We start from the raw sequence: 24,864 nt of genomic DNA, 5'->3' as shown, positions 1-24,864 counted from the left end.
TGGAACTGTGCTTTATGTGTGGAAGCCAGACATTAACTTGCCTTCCCCACCCCTCAAAAAAAATCATAGTGCTTTGCATCTTAGGGGTGGTCATAAGTGACCTGCAAGTGTTTACGGTAGGGACTGGTGGTTCAGGTAGCCCTTAAATGATTCTGGAGATCTCTCCAAAAGGAGGCTACTCTTGGTTTGCTAGGAGGAGCTTCCTAGAGGGATAAATGGCTTGGTGGCTTTTTTTTAATTTTTTAATGTTTATTTATTTCTGAGAGAGACAGAGACAGAATGTGAGTAGGTTAGGGGCAGAGAGAGAGGGAGACACAGAATCCGAAGCAAGCTCCAGGCTCTGAGCTGTCAGCACAGAGCCCAACGCAGGGCTTGAACCCACGAGGTATGAGATCATGACCTGAGCTGAAGTCGGATGCTCAACTGACTGAGCCACCCAGGTGCCCCAATGCCTTGGTATTTATGTGCACACTGAGGGAAGTTGTTCCTATAACAGGAATCATCCATAGAAAAGGTGGTTAAGAAGGGCACCTGAGTGGCTCAGTCGGTTAAGCATCTGACTTCAGCTCAGGTCATGATCTCCCAGTTCCTGGGTTCGAGTCCCGCGTTGGGCTCTGGGCTGGCAGCTCAGAGCCTGGAGCCTGCTTTGGATTCTGTGTCTCCCTCTCTCTCTCTGCTCCTCCCCTGCTTGTGTTCTCTCTCTCTCTCTCAAAAATAAATAAAACATCAAAAAAAAATTAAAAGAAAAAGAAAACGTGGTTAAGACATTTGTCCTTGATTTTAGCTGAGGTGATCAATCAAACTACCTTGGCCTTAGAGGGTGTTCTGGTCAGCCTCAGCTTACTGTCCAGGGTTGTCACAGATGACGAAATTGCCAAGGCAGAATCTGTGCAATTGCTAATACATGCTGTGGCACCTGGATTAGTGTCTCAGGCCAAGCAGAAAGGTTAATACAGAAACTTAAGGAGAAAAGCACCTGGCTTTGAAAGGTAAACCTTAAGGACTTATGGGGTACGTTCAGCTGATGGAGTCTAGAACCCTGGAGGTCATGGTTGAGCAAAATACTGTACAACGGCCTCATTCTGCCACTTCGGGTCCTGTTGATAATAACTTCAACTAAGTGCTGCATGAGACAACAGATTTGGCCCTAGCCTCCCTCAGTCAGATTAATCAGAGTGGCCAATGGAATAGTGTACTCATGAGAAAATTTGCAGAAGGCAAGACAATATAGAAATGAGGGGTGGACACTGTTGGGAGACAATTCTCCATGGGACTCTCACACTTCTACATGTCTTGTGGGCACAAGCACAGACTGTCCTTTTGGTCTGGACTATCACCTCAAGGATGTTCTCATTGCAAACAGCCTTGGGACATGTGTGTGCCCCGCTCCAGGGCAAAGGATAGGTTTGCTTACTACTCATTATAAAAGACTCAGGTGGGGACGCATAAGTGGCTCAGTGGGTTAAGCGCCCAACTTTGGCTCAGGTCATGATCCCGCAGTTTGAGGGTTCGAGCCCCGCATCGGGCTCGCTGCTTTTAGCGCAGAACCCGCTTTGGATCCTCTGTCCCCCTCTCTCAGCTTCTCCTCTGCTTGCGCACACATGCACGCTCCCTTGCTCTCTCAAAAATAAACATTAAAAAAAAAAAGATTCGGGTAATCTAAGTAACCCACTGTGTGTGCAAGTGTCACGTGGTCCTCTTCATGTCACCCTGTAGGAACCGGGACTTAGGGAACTGGCACAAATGCCAAGGGTATTAAGTCCTCTTTCTCTGACCCAGAAGTCTCACATCTTCTGCCAGCATCCAGGCCACTGTGGCAGGCTTGTTTGTTAGCTTGCAAGTAGATAAAGTCTCAGACCCTTCCCATTCTTGACAGAGACACAGGAACAAAATGCAATGGCACGGATGGAGCTAGGGAGTAGCACGCTAAGCGAAATAAGTCAGAGAAAGACAAATACCATATTATTTCTCTCCTATGTGGAATTTAAGAAACAAGACAAATGAGCAAAGGGGGAGAGAGAGACAGAGAGAGACAGAGAGAAATCAAGAAACAGACTCTTAACTATAGAAAACAAACTTCTGGTTACCAGAAGGGAGGTGGGGGGGGCGGGGAATGGGTGAAATAAGGGATGGGGATTCAGGAGTGCACTCGTCCTGAGGAGCACCGAGTGATGAATGGAAGTGTTCGAATCACTATGTTGCACAGCTGAACCTAATATAACACTGTATGTTAACTAACTGGAATGAAAATAAAAACTGAAAAAAAAATGCAATGTGTGCACTTCATGTGGATTCTGATTTGAAGTAACCAACTTTGAAAAGACACTTGCTTCAGCTGCGTTAAAAACTGGTGTAATATTGGGGCATCTGGGTGGCTCAGTCAGTTAAGCATCTGACTTCGGCTCAGGTCATGATCTCACAGTTCGTGAGTTCCAGCCCCATGTTGGGCTCTGTGCTGACAGCTCAGAGCCTGGAGCCTGCTTTGGGTCTGTGTCCCCCTCTCTCTCTGCCCCTCCCCTGCTCATGCTCGGTCTTTGTCTCTCTCTCTCAAAAAAAATAAACATTAAAATTTTTTTTTAAATTGGTGTAATATATTGGCAGACCTCAATAAAAAAAAGTGAAAAAACAAAACAAACAAGAAATAATATAGAAATGATGTCTAGAACAATTCCTGCCCGGAGAACAGGGGACAGAGAAAGAATTATGACTAGTAAACAAAGTGAGGTGGAAATGAAGACTTTAAAATCTGCTAGAGAAAAAAAACAACAAAAACAGGGAAGACAGGAAATTCAATATACATATAATTTGTGTCCCTAGACTGACCCAAACAAATTGAACAGACAAGCTCTCAAATAAAATTCAAGGAAAGCTTACAACAAATAAAAGAACTCTTGAAATAGCAGTATACAAATCTTGTCATTACTCATACTGGGCAGTTAGTAGATACTGTTTCAATAATTGGAATATTAATTATATTTTTATAGTAGTAACCACTGAAAGAACCAAAAAAGAATTCAACCCTCCCAAATTACTAGAAGGAACTCAAAACAAAGCAAAACAGACCAGGTAGTGAAAGATATTTTAAAAAGCAGCATTAAAATTAGAAGACGTCAGGGGCACCTGGGTGGGCTCAGTCAGTAAAGCATCTGACTCTTGATTTCGGCTCAGGTCATGCTCTTAACAGTTTGCAGGTGCAAGCCCTGCATTGGGCTCTACGCTCACAATGTGGAGCCTGCTTGGGATTCTCTCTCTCCCTCCCTCTCTCTCTCTCTCTCTCTCTCTCTCTCAAAAATAAACATTTTTTTAAAATTAGAAGACATGTAAAACACACTGTTCATATGTTGTATAGCAAAAATGCTCTACAAAAACGACTCAGAGTGATAATGATAAAAAGGATGAGCAAATGCCAGCAGAAAGGAAGCAAGGTCTCCATTTTAATATCAATCAGAAGAGAATTCTGGGACAACAAAATTAAATAAGACAGGGGAAGACACTTTCTAAATAAAAGACTCAATCCAAAATAAAGAATTCTGGACATCATCAATGTATAAAGACGCATCCACAAAAAGGAAGCAAGGTCTCCATTTTAGTATCAGTCAGAGGAGAATTCTGGAAAAGTATGAAACAAGACACAGGAAGGCAATATATAAAGATAAAGGACTCAATTCAAAATGAAGAATTCTGGATGTCATTAATCAAACCCCATTGTGTCAGTGACAATCCCTACTGTGAGTCTGGGGAAGGAACCGAAGTGTGAAATGCTCAACTTCGATACTTTTTAAAATCAAGAATGGATGTTGAATTTTATCAAATCACTTTTCTCCAATGGTATGCTAATATGGTGAATTACCTAGAGATTTCATAATATTGAACCATGTGCTCAGAAAGGAAGCATTTTTAAGGAACTGCTAGATTCCGTTTGATAACATTTCATTTATAATTGCCCCGTCACTATGCACAAGCGAGACTGATCTGTAGCGGGTGTTCCCTTGGTCAGGCTTCTGTACCAAAACATTAAACAGAAAGTATAAGAGACCCTAGGGAAAGCAGGATTCTCGCAGGGATATAGAGTATGTAGGGAGAATGGAGGCTTGGAGCCCAAGAAACAAAGAGTTGAGGGCTGGGAGGTTGGGTTAACTGAGACTCCTAGGATGGGCAGAGAGGAACGGTACAATGGGGGAGGGCTATAGGGGGAGTGACGCCCCCAACCCCAGTTTGAGGAACCAAGTCCCTGGCCAAAAACCCAACCAACAGGAGAGGACATTAAACATATATAGAACAGAAGGTCTTGTCTGTGAGCTTACAGGAATTACTTATCTGGTGAAACAGCTTGGCTGGAAGTGGATCAGGAGTCGAGGGGAGAATTTTTGACATGACAAATGTGACTGCACGTTATATGCTTTGGGAAGGTACCAGCACAGAAGAGGAAAGGTGATGATACAGGAAAGAGAGGAGATACCTATATGGGGGTGGGAAGGGGTTCAGTGGAGAGCTCATTTCTTTTTAACAGAAAGGAAAGTTCACGGGCACAGGGAGGGCAGATGTAAAGGCATTCAACCCTCTCATTTTCCCTCTACCTGCAAGTTTTGCTTTACTGCATAAACTTAAAAATGTGCCACTTGAAGCTCACCTGTTATGGACTGGATGCTTGTGTCCCCCTAAAATTCCTATGTTGAAGCCCTGATCCCAATGACTTGGTATGCAGAGATATGGCCTTTGGAAGGTAATGAACACATGACCTTATGAGGATGGGGCCCTAATGATGGGATTAGACTGGGGCCTTTAATATGACTGCCCTTATAGGAAGAAACACCAGAGAACCTGTTGGCTCTCTGCAATTCCCGTCCGCGTGCACACAAAGAAGAGATCACGTGAAGAAAGTGAGATGATGGTTACCTACATGCCAGGTCCTCACTAGAACCCAACCCTGCTGGCATCAGAATCTCCGACTTCCAGTCCTCAGAATTGTAAGGGAAAAAATACTGTTGCTTAAGCCACCAGGTCTAAGGTATTTCATTATGACAGCTCGAGCTAAGACACCCTCTATGTCTTTTGTAAAATTGTTTTCTATTTAAAACATATTCATGTAGAAGCTCCTGGGTGGCTCAGTCAGTTAAATATCTGACTTCGGCTCAGATCATGATCCCATGGTTCACGGGTTTAAGCCCCATGTCAGCCTCTGTGCTGACAGCTCAGAGCCTGGAGCCTGCTTCGGATTCTGTGTCTCCCTCTCTCTCTGCCTCTCCCCTGCTCACACTCTGTCTTCCTCAGTCTCTCAAAAAATAAATAAATGTTAAAAAAAATTAAAAATATATTCATGTAAAATATTTTAATGTTTGCAGGTATTATTTATTTTTGCTAGCTTTTTGCTTTTTATTTTTAATTCTCTGTGGTTGTAGAATATCACCACCTACATTATAGCAAAGCTTTAGATTATTTTGCTTTGTGTGACCAAGGGTAGGTTAAAATGGCTAAGGGTAGAATTAGCTACTTCCGCTAGTTTCTTTTTTTTTTTAACGTTTATTTATTTTTGAGAAGAGAGAGACAGAGCATGAGCGGGAGAGGAAAGAGAAAGAGGGAGACACAGAATCTGAAACAGGCTCCAGGCTCTGAGCTGTCAGCACAGAGCCCAATGTGGGGCTCGAACTCACAGATCGCGAGATCATGACCTGAGCTGAAGTTGGACGCCCAACCGACTGAGCCACCCAGGCGCCCCAACTACTTCTGCTAGTTTCAATTTTACATACTTTAAGGATATATATCATCAGCTTTAAGGGTGTTGATCATTTTTATATTTCTTAGCATTTAATAGTTTGAACCATTTACCTTCATCCCTTGTGATATATTTCACCTTCCATTCCCTCTGGTCTGATATTAAAAATGCAGCTCCAGATTTGTTCATTTTGGCCACTCTGACTGGCGTGAGGTGATACCTGAGTGTGGTTTTGATTTGTATTTCCCTGATAAGGAGCGACGCTGAACATCTTTTCATGTGCCTGTTGGCCATCCGGATGTCTTCTTTAGAGAAGTGTCTATTCATGTTTTCTGCCCATTTCTTCACTGGGTTATTTGTTTTTCGGGTGTGGAGTTTGGTGAGCTCTTTATAGATTTTGGATACTAGCCCTTTGTCCGATATGTCATTTGCGAATATCTTTTCCCATTCCGTTGGTTGCCTTTTAGTTTCGTTGGTTGTTTCCTTTGCTGTGCAGAAGCTTTTTATCTTCATAAGGTCCCAGTAATTCACTTTTGCTTTTAATTCCCTTGCCTTTGGGGATGTGTCGAGTAAGAGATTGCTACGGCTGAGGGTGATGGGGGGTGGGAGGGAGGAGAGGGTGGGTGATGGGTATTGAGGAGGGCACCTTTTGGGATGAGCACTGGGTGTTGTATGGAAACCAATTTGTCAATAAATTTCATATAAAAAAAATAAAAATAAAAAAAAATGCAGCTCCAGGTTTCTACTGGTTCTTATTTGCCAAGTCTATCATTTTCTATTCCTTTATTTTCACATTTCCTCCATCTTTTCATTTTAAGTGTAACTAGAGTTTATAAAATAATGCTTGACCTTGGACAGTTTTTGCTTTTCTTTCCCATCCAGTCTGAGAATCTCTTTCTTTTAAGGAATGATTTTAATGCATTCATAATATGTGATTACTATAACACTAGGACTGATTTCTGCTATTTATATAGTTCTTTTCGTTTCTTTTAATCTCCTTGACAAATCAACTTTTGGGTGTTTCCTTATTTAATGCTCATTTGAAAATTACCCATTCTATTTTCATTTTTCTGCTCACTTATTCCAGCGTAAGACCATAGTTATATGTATGTTTCTCTAACAAGCTCTAGCAATATCTATATCTTTATCATAATAAGAATAACAGAGGGGCACCTAGGTGGCTCAGTCAGTTGAGCATCTGACTTTGGCTCAGGTTAGGATCTCACAGTTCATGAGTTCGAGCCCCACATCAGGGCCCAATTCAGATCCACTGTCCTCCTCTCTCTCTGCACCTCCCTGACTTACACTTTCTCTCTCTCAAAAATAAACAAACATTAAAACAAAAAAACAAAAGAATAAGAGAACCACAGTATTCTTTGTTTTTCCTTTTACCCACTCTCCAACTACCTCTTGTGTATAGAATTATAATTTCAGGTCCAATTTGTGATGATATACACTCATATATTTGCATTGTTATTTTTCCTTTAGATAATAGAAACAAAAACTGATGTCAAGAATATATTTGAAGAAAATATTAACACACTAATGGGAAATGCAAAGATTCTTTGAAAAAATATAGATGACATACCTTATTCTTTAGCAGGAAATCTGAATCGTCATAAAGGGACAAATGATTCTACCTTAAAATATAAATGTAATGCAAGCTCACTGACAACAGCAAGGAGATTTGTTTTTAAATTTGGCAAGCTGATTATAAATTGCGTACAAAAATTAAAACAATCAAGAGTACAGTATATTTCTGATAAAGAAGGGTAATCAGAGACTTAGTCCTACAATCTATTAGAATAAATTATAAATATAGGGGAATTAGAATCACAAAGATTATGACTATTATTAGATCAATGGAACAGAATAAGGTCCATAAATACACCCAGAGTTACATATTAGAATATATACATATACTAATGTAGTATTGTATGTTAGTGGGGAAAATATAGGTCATTCAATAAATGGTGTTGGGACAGATCAATAGGCATCTTGAAGAAAAAATGAAAATGGATCTCTACCTTGGGGTGCCTGGGTGGCTCAGTTAAGCGTCTGACTTTAGTTCAGGTCATGATCTCATGGTTCGTGGGTCTGAGCCCCACACCGGGCTCTGTGCCTGGAGCCTGCTTCAGATTCTGTGTCTCCCTCTCTCTCTGCCCCTCCCCTGCTCACGGTCTGTCTCTCTCTGTCTCTCAATAATAAATAAATGTTTAAAAAAAATTGATTCCTACCTAAGGCTTTAAAACAACCACCGAAAATCTAGATAGTCAGAGAAGTAGAGGTTAAAGGTAAAAACATTAAAGTACTGAAAAAAAAAAACTGCTCAAGCATAGCTGAGCATTGGGGAAAGCCTTCCTAGTTATGATACAAAACTTGGAGGACATAAAAGATTCATAAACACAATTATGTAAAATACCTGGAGAAAACACCAAAATTTTCATTTAAGAGACAAATGAGGACAAATATTTGGGTCTCCTATAAAAGACAAAGAGCTACTCTCCTTAAGATACAAATAGCAACAACCTAGGGGTGCCTGGGTAGCTCAGTTGGTTAAGTGTCCAACTTTTTATTTTGGCACAGGTCATGATCTCATGGTTGTGAGATCGAGCCTGCATCAGGCTCTATGCTGACAGAAAGGGGCCTGCTTGGGATTCTCTCTCCCTCTCTCCCTGCCCATTCCCTGCTCGCATTCTTTCTCTCTCTCTCTGTCTGTCTCTCTCTCTCTCTCAAAATAAATAAACATTTAAAAAATGGCAACAACCTAATAGAAAAATGGGCAAAGAAAATTTAAAAACAGCACAGGAAAAATAATATAAATGGCTGTTTTAACACAGTCAAATATATTTAACTTTGGCCATACTGAGAGTAATGCAAATTAGATCCATATGGAGACACCATGTTTTCATCTATCCAATGTGCCCAAAAGAAAAAACAAATATGACAAGACACTGTACTCCACCGGGTATGGTAAAAACAGGCACTCTTCTGTAACTGATAGAAACCACAAGGAAGGCCAAAATGCCAGGGTGCCTGGGTGGCTTGGTCAGCTGAGTGTCCGACTCTTGACTTCAGCTCAGGTCATGATCCGAGTGTCATGGGATCAAGCCCCAAGCTGAGCTCTGTGCTGAGTGTGGAACCTGCTTAAGATTTTCTCTCTCTCTCTCTCTCTCTCTCTCTCTCTCTCTCTCTCTCTCTCTCCCTCTCCCCCTCTCACTCAATCGTGCATGCTCTCTCTCTCCAAAAATAAAAAAATGAAAATGCATTATTAATTTCTTCTGAGAATTCCATTTGCAGATATTTCTCTTTAAACACACTCCCTTTTGTGTCAAGTGAAACATGTATAAGGATTTCCATTGCAGCACTGTTTGTAATAGCAAAAGATTGGACATATCTTAAATGTCCATAAAGAGGAGACTGGTTATATTTTGATATATCCACATATTAGAGTAAGATTTCAATTCAGTCTTTAAAAAGAATATGTAACTCATTACATCCACTAACACTGAATGATCACCAAGATTTATTAAGTAGGAAAAGCAAATATTGAAAACTCAAAAATGGATATAGAGGTGTGAGTGTGTGAGTGTGTGTGTGCGTGTGTGTGCATCTGCCTTTGCAAAGGGTATATGGGAGACTGGGGTCAAAATTAGAGGGTACAGTCATACACTGTTGGTGGGAATGCAAACTGGTACAGCCACTGTGGAAAACAGTGTAAATGTTCCTCATAGAACTACCCTATGATCCAGTAATTGCACTACTGGATATTTCCCCCCAAAATACAAAAACACTAATTCAAAGGGATACAGGCACCCCTCTGTTTATAGCAGCATTATCTACAATAGCCAAATTATGGAAGCAGCCCAAGTGTCCACCCATAGATGAATGGATAAAAAAGATGTGGTATACACACACACACACACACACACACACACACACACACACACACACACTGGAATATTACTCAGCCATAAAAAAGAATGAAATCTTGCCATTTGCAACAACATGGATGGATCTAGAAAGTATAATGCTAAGTGAAAAAACCCAGTCAGAGAAAGGCAAATACCATATGATTTCACTTATATGTGGAATTTAAGAAACAAAACAAATGCGCACAGGAAAAAAGAAGAGAGAGAGAGACAAATCAAGAAAGAGACTCTCAACTATAGAGAACAAACCGATGGTTACCAGAGGGGAGGTGGGTGAGGGGTTGGGTTAAATAGGTGAAGAGGTTTAAAGAGTACACTTATCCTGATGATCCTGATCCTGAGTAATGTACAGAATTGCTGAATCATATATTGTACAGCTGAAACTAACATGTATATTAATGATACTGGAATTAAAGTTAAAAACTTAAAAAAATTTTTCTTTTCAAAAGATTTTATTATGAAATATACTATTCATGTAAAAATATATGAAACATAAATATTTGGCTTACTGATTATTCAAGGCAAATACCGACTAATTCTCACCCTAGTGTGGAAACAGAACAGTGCTAGTTCCTTGCCCAGAAGCGTTCCTCATGCCTCTTTCCTCTCCCCGACCCCTAACTCCCGCCAATCAAGAAAACCACTGTCCTACCTCTGATGGTAACCACTTCCTTGATTTACTTTCTAGTTCGACAACCTCACCATACACCCCTGTACAATACAGATTTTTTTGGCCTGCCTTAAACTTTACGCAAATTGAAATAACACAAATTTGTTTGTGTCTGGCTTCTTTTACTCAATATTATGTTCACTTTATTTAACCAGTCTACTGTTAATAGACATTTAAGCTATTTCTAGGTTCTGGCTGTTGCAAGTAATGCTACAGGAAGCATTTATACACGAGTCCTGGTACATCAGCCAAGGGTTTCTGTTGCACATTTTCCTGGGAGAATTGTTTCCTCATATGGTCTACACATGCTTGGAGGAAGAAGGCTAAAATGTCTTCCAAAGACACTGTGCCAATTTATAGCCCCACCAGCAGCACAGAACTGCAGATATAAGCTAATGTATCAACAGCTGTATGCGCTGACACGAGCATATGAGCCACTGATATGGCTCTTTATCCACTCAACACTTGTCATTGTCAGTCTTCTTAATCTTAGCCATTCTGGTGACAGTGTAGTGGTATTACATTGTGGTTGAAATTGTGCATTTCCCTAATGACTAATGAGATTGAGCCCCTTCTCAGGTGTTTATTAGCTATTTGTGCATCTTCTTTGGTTACATGTCTGTTCAAATAAAGTCTCTGAACTACTGGGTAGTCTGCTTTTTCTTACTGTTTTGTTGTTCTTTATATATTCTTATACAAGTCTTTATATATTCTTATATAAGTCCTGTCTTGTCTATTTCTTCTCCTACCCTGAGGCTTGTGATCCTCTTAATGGAAGTGATTATTGTAAAAGTCAGGGTAGTAGTTATCTTTGGGAGTAGGGAGATCCTGGAATGCTGAGTAAGGATACTTTCTAGACCTATCGTGAAAAATCACTGAGCTATACATGTGTGTTTTGTACACTTTTCTGTATGTATGTAAGATGTATTTTACAATAAAAAATTTTACATATAGGCTTAAGCTATGACCCATTAACTCCACCCCTATATATATAGTTAAGAGACAGGGGTACACATGTACATGAGGAGACATGATAAAAAGTGTTCATGGCAGCATTGTTTGTAATTCATACTGTATTTCACCAAAAGACTGAAAATTAATAAAACTGATATGTTTAGTAGGCCACCATTCATGAAATAAAAAGGATAAAGAATGTGTTCACAGCTGCTTTTATTTACATAAAAAACCCTAATCATTCAGAGAAAAGTAACTAAATTGGTTAGAATATATTAGAGAGAACCAAGCTGAGAGGAGAAAGATGGTAAGAGAATTTAGACTGTACACTTTTACGTTTTTAAATTGTATACAGTTTTACATTTTTTTAACTTTTGAGCCATGTGTCCATATCATTATTCAAAAAATTAAACTAAAAAACTATTACTAATATCCTTAGACTGATAAGACACTACACCCATAAAGCCTTTATAAAATTCTGAAAACAGGGGGCACCTGGGTGGCTCAGTTGGTTGAGCATCGACTCTTGATTTCAGCTCAGGTCATGATCCCAGGGTCATGGGATTGAGCCCTGTGTTGGGCTCCATGCTGAGCGTGGAATCTGCTTAAGATGCGTGCGCTCTCTCTCTCTCTCTCTCTCTCTCTCTCTCTCTCTCTCTCCCTCTGCCCCTCTCCCCTGCTCTCTTTCTCTCTCTCTTAAAAATATTCTGAAAATAAAAATAGCTATTTGAAATAAAAATATAAGTATTAATGAGCAACACAAAAGAAGACCTGGGAGATAATTTTTTAAAAAAAAAAACAACTAGAAAAGAGAACAAAAGAAAAAGAAATGAAAATCAGAACAAAGAATTTTTTAAAATGGAGAATCAACAACCAAATAACCGTTTTTCTGTAAAGCTGAGAAAAATGTGTGCGTGAATAGAAAAGGACTAGACTGGAAACTAGGCTTTTAAAACTCTGCACAATTGTGGCACCTGGGTAGCTCAGTCAGTTAAGCATCCGACTTCGGCTCAGGTCATGATCTTGTGGTTTGTGGGTCAGAGCCCTGCTTTGAGCTCTGTGCTAACACCTCGGAGCCTGGAGCCTGCTTCAGATTCTGTGTCTCCCTCTCTCTGTACCTCCCCACCCCTACTCATGCTCCCTGTCTCTCAAAAATGAATAAACATTAAAAAAAATTTAACAATAAAATTCTGCACAAAAATGATTTCCAACCTAGAATTCTATAATCAGCCAAAAAGATATATTTTAGTGTCAAGGTCAAGTAAGTATATTTCCATGGCATGTATTACTTTTTTATTTCTATAAATGTACTTATACAATTATAGATAGTAAATAATATATTCTTGCATGAAATTGTCAAACATACAAAGTTTCATAAAATCTACCTGTCATGCATCCATTCTCAGGGATAGACTGAAGAATGTACTCCCACAAAATGAGGGGGTAAATCAAGAAAGAGGAAGACACAGGACCCAGGAAACAGGAAAGAAGGCAGAGGATCCCCAGGAAAGGGGATAGGACACAAGACAGAGGTAAGAAAGATTGTTTAGGGGATGGCAAATGTATTACCAAGGTAATAGCTGCGGGTGAAGCTGAGAGCTACCTGACCAGTCTTCAGCAAGTCAACCAGCTCCAGGAGGTTGTTATGAAGATGCGTTAGTATATGTTGTGTGCATATAACACTGCTGGCACATGGTAAACATGACATGAGTGTTTATAATTATTGTCATTATGATTATTACCTAATATGTCTGAATATGCAGAGAGGAGATTTAAACAACTGTGAAGAATTTGGACTTGAATCATTGATATGTATCTAGTAAAGCAAAGAAATGACTAAACCAGAAAATTATTAATTCCAGGGAAAAGAAAGAGTTGTGCGGAAACAGTAATCACAGCATAGGCACTATGTGATCCAACTCTAAATAGTCACAGTAATAAACACTTATGATGAATCTGATCAAAACAGTATTTATAGGCAAACGTTTATGTTGGTGGGGTGTATGGAAAAGCTAAATCTCCACCTTCCATAATGGAAAGTCAACAGATAATTTAAGCCAAAACTTAAAAAAAAAAAAAATTGAATCCATTGAAAAGATTAAGAATGTTTGCCTCCAGCAAGCTGGAATCTGGCAGAAACAAAGCAGGGAAGAACCATTCTAAAAGTCAATTTAGACCTGAGTGGCTCAGTCAGTTAAGGAACCGACTGGCTCAGCTTATGTTCTTGCAGTTTGTGAATTTGAGCCCGCGTTGGGCTCTGTGCTGACAGCTCAGAGCCTGGAGCCTGCTTTGGATTTTGTGTCTCCCTCTCTCTCTGTCCCTCCCCTGCTCATGCTGTCTGTCTCTCTTTCTCTAAAATAAACAAACATTTGGGGCGCCTGGTTGGCTCAGTGGGTTAAGCTTCTGACTTTGGCTCAGGTCATGATCTCACGGGGTTCATGAGTTTGAGCTCCACCTCGGGCTCTCTGCTGCCAGCGCAGAGCCTGCTTCAGATTCTGTCTCCCTCTCTCTCTGCTCCTCCCCTACTCATGCTCATGCTCTCGCTCTCTCTTTCTCTCTCTCAAAAATAAACAAACATTTAAAACAATTAAAAAAGCTTGTTCCTGAAAGGAACAGTATTCTGGAGCCAACTGGCTGGCAGTAAAGAGGGAATCACAGTATACAAAAAAAACCATCAAACTCCAGAGGAACTTAAACTACAAAATCCAGGTCATTATAGTAACTGTACTGGGTTATAATGGAAAAAAAAAAGTTAAAAACGTGTAAGTAGGGGTGCCTGAGTGGCTCAGTCAGTTAAGCATTCGACTTCAGCTCAGGTCATGATCTCATGGTGCATGAGTTAGAGCCCCACGTAGGGCCCTGTGCTGACAGCTCAGAGCCTGGAGCCTGCTTCACATTCTGTGTCCCCCTCTCTCTCTGCCCGTCCCCCACTCACACTCTCTTTCTCTCTCTCTCCCTCTCCCTCTCTCAAAAATAAACATTAAAAAACTAAGAGAAAAAATAAACATTAAAAATGAAATAAAATAAAATACGACTTACAGAACTGTTTGACACCCTTTACCACTTGTAAATAAAACAAAAAACTAATTTCAAATTACAAAGTGGCAAAAAATATTCACAAAAATATACAAGAACCATAAAGGGTCATGAAACTTAATATTAAAAAAAAAAACTTTAAAAAAACCATAAGCTATGAAACTAGAAATCAAATAGAAACACTCTGGAAAGAACACAAACACATGGAGGCTAAACAACATGCTACTAAGCCACAAATAGTTCAACCAAGAAATCAAAGAGGAAATCAAAAAATACATACAGACAGATGAAAATGAAAACACAATGGTCCAAAATCTTTGGGACTCAGCAAAAGCACCTCTAAGAGGGAAGTTTATAGAGATACAAGCCTACCTCAAGAAGCAAGAAAAATTTCAAGTAAACAACCTAACCTTACATCTAAAGGAGCTAGAGAAAGAAGAACAAACAAAGCCCAAAGCTAGGGAAGGAAGGAAATAATAAATATTAGACCTGAAATAAATGGGATAAAGACCAACAACAACAACAAAAAAAACCCAATAGAAAAGATCAATGAAACCAAGAGCTGGTTCTTTGAAAAGATCAACAAAATTTATAAACCTTGAATCAGACTCATCAAGAAAAAAGAATATTCAAACAAATAAAACTAGAAAAGAAAAAGAAGAAATAACAAGCGACATCACAGAAATACAAAGGATCGTAAGAGAATATTATCAAAAATTACATTCCAACAAATTGGACAAGCAAGAAGAACTAGATACATTCCTAGAAACATATGATCTCCCAAAATTGGACCCAAAAGAAACAGAAAATTTGAACAGACTAATTATCAGCAATTAAACTGAATCAGTAATCAAAAAACACCCAACAAACAAAAGTCCAGGAACAGATGGCTTCACAGGTGAAATGTTTAAAAAAGAGTTACTACCTATTCTCAAACTATTCCAAAAAATAAAAGGGGGAAGAAAACTTCCAAGTTCATCCTACAAGGCCAGCATTTCCCTGATACCAAAACCAGACAAGGACACTACAAAAAAAGAAAAATACAGGCCAATATTTCTGATGAACATAGATGCAAAAATCCGCAACAAAATATTAGCAAATGGAATCCAACAATATATTAAAATCCTAACCCATAATCAAGTGAAATTTATTCCATATATCACATTAACAAGAGAAAAGATAAAAACTATATGATCATTTCAATAAATGCAGAAAAAGCATTTGACAAAATACAGTATTCATTCATAATAAAAACTCTCAATAAAGTGGGTTTAGAGGAAACATGCTTCAACATAATAAAGGCCATACATGAAAAACCCACAGCTAACATCATAGTTAATGGTAAGAAACTGAAAGCTTTTCCTCTAAGATCAGGAACAAGACAAGGATGTCCACTCTCACCACTTTTATTCAACATAGTACTGAAAGTCCTAACCACAGCAATCAGACAAGAAAAAAGACATAAAAGGCAGCCAAATGAGTAAAGAAGAAGTAAAATATCACTATTTGCAGATGACATGATACTCTATATAGAAAACTCTATAAAGACTTCACCAAAAAACCAGTAGAACTGAAAAATAAATTCAGTAAAGCTACAGAATACAAAATCCATATATAGAAACCTGTTGCATCTCTATATACTAATAATGAAGTAGCCAAAAAAGAAATTGAGAAAACAATCCCATTTACAATTGTACCAAAAAAGAATAAAATACCTAGGAAAAAATTTTACCAAGGAGGTAAATGATCTGTACTCTGCAAACTATAAAACATTGATGATAAAAAAGAAAAGAAAAGAAAAGAAAAGAAAATAACACCACCAGGGGCGCCAGGTAGCTCAGAAGGTTAAGCATCTGACTCTTATTTTGGCTCAGGTCATGACCTCACAGTTTCATGAGTTCAAGCCCCACATCGAGTTCTGCGCTGGCAGCACGGAGCCTGCTTGGGATTCTCTCTCATCCTCTCTCTCTGCCCCTTCCCCATTCGTGTTGTCTCTGTCTCTCTCAAATAAATAAGTAAACTTAAAAAAATTGAAAAAAGAAAATGACACAAACAAAAGGAAAGATACACTCAGATCATGGTTTGGAAGAATTCATATTTTTAAAATGTCCATATTACCCAAAGTGAACTATGGATTCAATGCAATCCCTTCAAAATAGCAACAATTTCCACAGAACTAGAATAAATATTCCTAAAATTTGTACAGAACCACAAGACACCAAATAGCCAAAGCAGCCTTGAGAAAGAAGAACTAAGCTGGAGGTTTCACAATCCTGGATTTCCTCTTTTGTTTTTTTTAAATTTTTTTTTCAACGTTTATTTATTTTTGGGACAGAGAGAGACAGAGCATGAATGAGGGAGGGGCAGAGAGAGAGGGAGACACAGAATCGGAAGCAGGCTCCAGGCTCTGAGCCATCAGCCCAGAACCCGACGTGGGGCTCGAACTCACGGACCGTGAGATCGTGACCTGGCTGAAGTCGGACGTTTAACCGACTGCGCCACCCAGGCGCCCCCACAATCCTGGATTTCAAGATCTGCTGTAATAATCAAAATATCATAGTACTGACAGAAAACCTGTCACACAGATCAATGGAACAGGAAAGAGAGCCCAAAAATAAACCCACATGTATACGGTCAATTGGTCTATAACAAAGGTAGGTAAGAATATAGAATAGGGAAAAGACTGTCTTTTTCAGTAAATGGTATTGGGAAAACTGGACAGCTACATGCAAAAGAACGAAAATGGGCCACTTTCTTACAATATATGCAAAATAAACTCAAAATGGATTGAAAACCTAAATGTAAGACCTGAAACCATAAAACTTCTAAAAGAAAACACAGGCACTAATCCATATTTATGGATATTTCTCCTGAGGCAAAAGAAACAAAAGCAAAAATAAACTACTGGGACTATACCAAAATAAAAAGGTTTTGCACAGCAAAGGAAACCATCAACAAAACAAGAAGGCAACCTAGCGAATAGGAGAGGATACTTAAAAATACATATCCAATAAGGGGTTAATATCCAAAATATATAAAGGATTTATACAATTCAACACCAAAAAGGTCCAAGTAATCTGATTCAAATCTAGGCAGAGGACCTACATAGACATCTTCCCAAAAAAGACATCCAGATGGCCAACAGGCACATGAAAAGATGCTCAACATCACTAATCATCAGGAAAGTGCAAATCAAAACCACAATGAGATGTAACCTGACACCAGTCAGAATGGCTAGAATCAAATAAGTGTCGGTGATGATGTGGAGAAAAGGGAACCTTCGTGCGCTGTTAGTGGGAATGTAAATGGGTACTACCACTTTGGAAGACAGTAATTTAATTACTCAAAAAATTAAAAATAGAATTACCATATGATCCACTGATTCCACTACTGTGTATTTACCCAAAGACAATGAAAATACTTATTCAAAAAGATATATGCACCCCTATGTTTATTGCAGCATTATTTACAATAGTCAAGATAAGGAAGCAACCCAAGTGTCTGTCAATAGATGAATGGATAAAGAAGATGTGGTACACACACACACACACACACACACACACACCATGAAGAATGGAATATTACTCAGCCATAAAAACGAATGAAATCTCGATGCACCTAGCTGGCTCAGTCAGTGGCATGTGTGACTCTCGATCTCGGGGCTGTGGGTTTGAGCCCCACACTGGGTGTAGAGATTACTTAAAAATAAAATCTTTTAAAAAAGAATGAAATCTCACCATTTATGACAACATGAATGGACCTAGAGGCTATTATGCTAAGTGAAATAAGTCAGACAGAGAAAGTCAAATACCATAGGATTTCACTTATCTGTGGAATCTTAAGAACAAAACAAAACGAACAACCCAAAAACCAAAACAAACAGATTCTTAAAGACAGAGAACAAACTGGTGGTTGCCAGAGGAGAGGTCAATGGGGGAATGAGCAAAATAGATAAGGGGGAGTAAGAGGTACAAACCTCTAGATATAAAATAAATAAGTCACAGGGATGAAAAGTACAGCATAGGGAACAGAGTCAGTAATACTGTAATAACATTGTATGGTGACAGATGGTGAGTACACTTATTGTGGTATTTAGTAATGTATAAAACTTTCCAATCAATATGCTGTACATCTGAAACTAATAGAATATCCTATGTTAATTATAGCTCAATTTAAAAAAGTCCATAAGCTAAGATAAATAAAACAGCAATAGACAAGAGAAGGAAATTCACACAAGGGAAAGGAATGACCAATAAAAATTCCCTCATTATGCTGCTTGATTAAAATACAAGTTGTACAAATTAAAATAATCAGATACTATCTTTCATTCTGGATGAATTCCTGCCCCTGGGCACCCTTTCCTCCTCACCTCACACGGGTTGTCACATCTCCCCACAGCCAGAGCCAGGGATGGCCCGGGAGAGCTCTGGTTGGCTGGCATGTTCCCGCTGGGCCTCAGCCCTCCAGCTCTCTTCCTGATGCTCCTCCCAAGAGCCAGAAGCCAGGTGGGGTCCGTGGACTCAAACAGAGCTGCTGGGGCCGGAAGTTTCTGCAGCCTCCGCTATGGGGTCTGGCCCACGGGCTCAACAGAGACTCCAAGAAACCTGGAAAGACAGAGTCCACATAGTCAGTCATTCAGCAGTCACCCCACGAACACTTCCTGGAGGCACCCAAGTACAGTTCCTGGCACTGGATACTGCGGGGTAGACAAAGTCCAGTCAATATCGATTCTGGTTATTCGTCAAAATGGAAGATGAGCAAGACCATGAGATTTAGATTAAAATTAATAAAGGCTTACATTCTAGCTCTGCCAACTTTTAGCTACGAGAGTATAAAAATGTTTCTTCGTTTTCTCTCTCTCAAAAATATTTTTAAAAAATTAAAAGGGGCACCTGGGTAGCTCAGTCGGTTGAGTGTCTGACTTCGGCTCCGGTCATGATCATGCAGTTTGTGGGTTTGAGCCCCACATCGGGCTAGCCTACTGCTGTCAGCGGGGAGCCCGCTTCAGATCCTCTGTCCCCCACTCTCTGCCCCTCCTCCACTTGCACTCTCTCAAAAATAAACATGTCAAAAAATGTTTCTTCATTTTCTTTTCAAAATGAGTCAAAACTACCTCATGAGGCTGTGAAAATTAAATGCAGTGCTGTTCATAAGACACTTAGCACCAGGCTGGCCCAAGTAAAACATTTAATTCATATTAGCAAGCATTGTGATTACACGGAATCATGGAATATGCAAAAGCAGGTACCTCCCTGAATTTGCACAACAATCCTGTCCCCTACACGTTGCCATAATCATTATTATTTCATTTTATGCACACAGAAACAGGGATTTAGTGATGTTAAGTCAAACCCAGTCTACCTGGCTTCAAAGCTCACATTCTCAACACTACAACACAGTACCTTTTGTGTGGTCGGCTTAAAATAAACATGGTTCTGTTTAACAGATGTTGAAAACATGACTGAGGTTTGGAATAAAAAAAGAGGAAAGTTTCTTAAAACAGAAGAGATATGCCATAAGGAAAATATTAATAGCCTGGGACTGTAATGTTTTAATTACTTCAAAATATTCAGAGATAAAACTGTTTCTCCTTTTACGGGGTCTAGGGAGGAGAGGATGTCTCTGTGTCTATGTTGAGGAACAATTTTATTCTGATCAACTAATGGAAGCACTATAGATTTAGTCATTCTTGGTAGGAAAGGGAAAGTATCCTTTATAAAATGAAGAGGAACAGAAGTAAGAAAGACAACAAAAATAAGAAATGGGATAAAGAGGCAACAAGAAAGTAAATAAGGAGTAAAATAAAAGGCATGATCAAGTTGAATTTTAAATACATAAACATGTTATACCAAAGAAAGAGGGACTATGCTTTCTTTTCTTATGCGCATTAACTTTTATAAAATTCCACCAAATAGTTTGGCCAGGAAGGAAATCTGGTAGATGTTTTTATACTGGGAATTGACAGGCTACATTGTCTGATCATAGTATAAGATGTTCAATATAGGGGCACCTGGGTGGCTCAGTTGATGAAGTGTCCAACTTCAGCTCAGGTCACGATCTCACTGTTCGTGAGCTCAAGCCCCACACTGGGCTCTGTGCTGACAGCTCAGAGCCTGGAGCCTGCTTCAGATTCTGTGTCTCCCTCTCTCTCTGCCCCTCCCATGTTCACGCTCTCTCTCTCTCTCAAAACTAAATAAACATTAAAAAAATTTTTTTAAGATGTTCAATATCATTAGTCATTACGGAAATGCAAAGCAAAACCAAAATATTCTATTCATTAGGAGACTGCTTCACATCCATCAGGATGGCTAAAATAAGGGGGGGGGGGGGAAAGACAGTAGTAACAGGCATTGGTGAGATGCAAATCAATTGGATCATATATTGTCAGTGGAATTGTAAAATGGGATAGCCACCCTGAAGAACAGTTTGGCAGTTCCTCAAAATGTTACTCATAGAGTCACCATATGATCCAGCAATGCCACTCCTAGGTACCTAGCCAAGAGAAATGGAAACACACGTCTGCTCCAAAACTTATATACACAACTATTCACAGCAGTATTATTCACAGTAGCCAAAGTCTGGAAACCACATAAATGTCCATCATCTGAAAATGGATAACCAAAATTTAGTATAGCCATACAATGGAATATCATGTGGCAATAAAAAAGAAGTATTAATACATGCTACAACATGAATAAACCATGAAATCACTATCTTACTTGAAAGAAGCCAGTCACATAAGACCACAGATTTTATGATTCCACTTATGTAAAATATTCAGAATAAGCAAATACATAGACACAGAAACTTGGTTAGTAGTTGCCTAGGCTGGGAGTGTGGGGTGGCGTGAATGGTGAATATCTGCTAATGTGTACCAGGTTTCTTTCTGGGGTATTGAAAATGCTCTAAAATTAGACTGTGATAATGATTTCACAACTCTGTGAATGTACTAAAAACCACTGAACTGTATACTTTAAATGGATGAATTTTATGTTACTGGAATATATCTAAATCTATTTTGTATATCTAAATAAATCTGATTTATTTTTTAATTTGTACTTTTTTAAATAAATCTGTTTTAAAAGAAAAGGAAGGCATTCCTAAATAATCCAGGGTAAGTGGGAAGTCAATACAGAAGCCACACAATTTTTACCAGAAGTCATGGGACACACTAAAGTCATATAGAATGAAATTTACACCTTTAAATGGTTGATTTTATTAAAAATAAATATAACAACAAAAGAACTATGTGTTCAGCCTAAAACATTAGAATTAGAAAAAACAAAACTAGGCAAAGCCCCCTCCACCAAAAAAATAAAGTAGTTGCTAATAAAAATAAAATCTTAAATTATTCAAATAAATATAATAAGGGGTTTAAGAAAACAAAGAGCTAGTCCTTTGAAATGACCAATGTCAGAGATAACCCCATGGCAAACCAGATAAAGGAGGATAGCTTAAAACATATAATAAGTATAGATATAGATATATAGATGTAGATGTAGATATACATGTAGATATAGATATAGATATCTTTCCCAGATAAGGCAGTGTTTCAAACTACTTATTGTGGGATATTATGCATAACTGTATAGCAACATATTTTCATATTGATGTGAAACAGGTGCTTCCCTAGCAAGGTGTAAATTAACAAAGTTAATACAGGGAAAAAACAAAAGAGAACAATAAATGTATAAGAGACCAGGAAAAAAAAGACATCACACAACAAATACAAATAGTAAGACTCTGAGATGTAGAAAGGAAAGGCAGATAGCCCATGGATCTCAGGGTCTGAGGAACAACACAGTGGTGAGTTCCCTAGGTTTCCTTTTCCTCCCATATATCACAAACAGGGCACTGGAGAAGCTTATAACTCAGAACTGTCAACAGGTACAGAGACAAAAACTCTGAGAAAAGCCTACTTCCCTTAATCAAAGGACCAAGAAAAGGGTGGACTAACTAAACATATCCATCCCATTCCAGCCAAATACTAACAATACACTTTCTCTTCAAGCACCCATGCAATATTCTCCAATACCTACCACACCCAGGGTCATTAAACAAACCTCAGTAAATTGAAATCATATAGCGTATGTTCTCTAATATCATCAAACTGGAAATCAATACAGAAAGATAACAGGAAAGTGTCTAAACACTTGGAAATCAAACAATAATTTATTTTTTTTTTAATTTTTTTAACATTTATTTATTTTTGAGACAGAGACAGACAGAGCATGAACGGGGGAGGGTCAGAGAGAGAGGGAGACACAGAATCTGAAACAGGCTCCAGGCTCTGAGCAGTCAGCACAGAGCCCGACGCGGGGCTCAAACCCACGGACAGTGAGATTGTGACCTGAGCCGAAGTCGGACGCTTAACCGACTGAGCCACCCAGGCACCCCAATAATTTCTATATAATCCATGGATCAATGGAAATTAAAAAGTAATGAATTGAAACTAAAAACACAACATATCATAATTTTTTGGATGCAGATAAAGCAGTGTTGAGAGGGAAATTTATAGTACTAAATGTTTATATTAGAAAAGAATTAAGATGGGGCGTGTGGGTGGCTCAGTTGGTTGGGTATCCGACTTCGGCTCAGGTCATGATCTCATGGTTCCTGGGTTCAAGCCCCACGTCGGGCTCTGTGCTGACAGCTCAGAGCCTGGAGCCTGTTTCAGATTCTGTGTCTCCCTCTCTCTCTGTCCCTCCCATGCTCGTGTTCTGTCTCTCTTTCTCTCAAAAATTAATGTTTTAAAAATTTTTTAAAAGAAAAGAATTAAGGACTTAAATCAATAATTTAAGCTCCCATCTCAAGAAACTAGAAAACGAACAAAGAAAACTCAAAGCAAGCCAAAGGAAGGAAGTAATAAATAAAAGAGCATAAATCAATAAATTTAAAACACTTACCAAATTGTTGAATCACTCTATAGTACACCTGTAATAAACAAAAATAGTTGAGAAAAAAATATATATGTAAACACAGGAAGAAAGAAAGAAAGAAAGAAAGAAAGAAAGAAAGAAAGAAAGAAAGAAATTGAAAACAGAAAAACAATAGAGAACAATCAATGAAACCAAAAGCTGGTTCTTTGAAAAGATTGATAAAATTGGTAATCCTCTAGTAAGACTGAAAAAATATAAAAAGAAGATACAAATTACCAATATCAGAACTGAAACAGAAGATATAACTACAGACGCTAAACTTTCCATTAAACGGAAAGTGAGGGAATACCATAAACAACTTAAATGCACATATATCCAACAATTTGGATGAAATAGTCCAATTCTCCACAAAACACAAACTCCCACAACTCACCCACTATTAAATAGTCTGAAAAAAATAATCTCAATAGTCCTATAACTACTATAGAAGTTGGAGCCATAATCAAACAGCTTCCAAAAGGAAATGTTCAAGCCCAGATGGTTTCACTGGAGAATGCTACCAAACACTTAAAGAAAAATTAGCATAACTCTACACAATCTCTTCCAGAAAATACAAAACAAAAGAATACTTCCCAACTCATTCTATGAGTTGTATATTACCCTAATTCTAAAACCAGACAAAGACAGAACAAAAAAACAAACAAACAAACAAAACTATAGGCCAGTATCTGTCATAAACTGAGTCTCAAAAATCCCTCAGAAAAAAAGCATTAGCTAATCAATTCCTTCAACATATAAAAAGAACTATACACCCAAACCAAGTGAGAATTATTCCTGGAATGTAAGGCTGGTTCAACATTCCAAAATAAAGAATAAAGAACCTAAAAATAGCCCCACACAAGTATGGCCAATTTATTTTTGACAAAGGCGCAAAACAAGTCAAGGAAGGAAGGCTAGTTTTCAACAAATGGTGCTTGAGTAATTGGACATCCAAACAGATGAGCTTCAATCTAAGTCTCACACTTTATACATTATTAACTCAAAAGGCATCATGGACAGCAGGAAAGAAATGCACCAATCACCATCACACTGGAGAGTTTCTCTCTCCTCTGTCAGTAACAGGAGAAAAAGACAACAAAGAGTGCAAATTTTGTATGACACAGTTGACAACTAAACAACTAAATATTATTTCTGATTAAAATACGGAACATTTATAAAAATTAACTATGGCCTAGACCATGAGTGTCTTCCTATTTCAAGGAGGGAGCTTCACGTAGCCACTTTTCTTACCACAGAAGACTAAGGTTAGAAATCTATTAAAAAGATAAACTTCTGGAAACTAAAAACGCACTTCTAAGTACCTGGGGCAGAAGAAAAATCAACTCTTAGGGAACACTCAGAACATAATGCACCAAACCTTGTGGGTCTTGGAGTGAAGTTCAGGATCTTAACGTTGACAGAAGAGGAAAATAATGATCGAATCATCCAACTACGGTTGAACAACCGATTCTACCACTGACCACACAGAACTCCCCAACACTCACCCTCCCTGGGGACCCATCACCTCCACATCCCTCCGACACAGTGCAAAGAGATCCTCCCGACAACTATTGAACCACTGCTGAGAACCGTAGCTGCTTCCGGTCACCAACCCTAGCACCGCCCCTTCTCAGGGTTTGG

General features: G+C 38.8%; 1 protein-coding gene across 4 annotated transcripts in view; it reads right to left on the bottom strand.

Annotated features, from left to right (window-relative positions):
- Positions 1 to 24,863, bottom strand: part of ZNF81 (zinc finger protein 81) — a 90,555-nt gene extending 65,692 nt beyond the window's left edge. Inside the window, exons 1-3 of one of the 4 annotated variants that reach the window (XM_011291715.4) lie at positions 24,729 to 24,863; positions 23,212 to 23,239; positions 18,675 to 18,909 (exon numbers count right to left, since the gene is read on the bottom strand). In XM_011291715.4, the coding sequence (XP_011290017.3) occupies positions 18,675 to 18,746 (72 nt within the window). In that variant the 5' untranslated portion in view covers positions 18,747 to 18,909; positions 23,212 to 23,239; positions 24,729 to 24,863. Of the gene's footprint in view, positions 1 to 18,674; positions 18,910 to 23,211; positions 23,240 to 24,601 lie in introns of all 4 variants that reach the window. The other 3 variants (XM_045050596.1, XM_045050597.1, XM_045050598.1) reach the window with 3 other exon arrangements.
- Between the last annotated feature and the right edge of the window lies 1 nt (position 24,864).

Source organism: Felis catus, chromosome X (genome assembly GCF_018350175.1).
Source record: "Felis catus isolate Fca126 chromosome X, F.catus_Fca126_mat1.0, whole genome shotgun sequence".
NCBI lineage: Eukaryota > Metazoa > Chordata > Mammalia > Carnivora > Felidae > Felis > Felis catus.
This window is presented reverse-complemented; position numbering and strand designations above follow the sequence as displayed.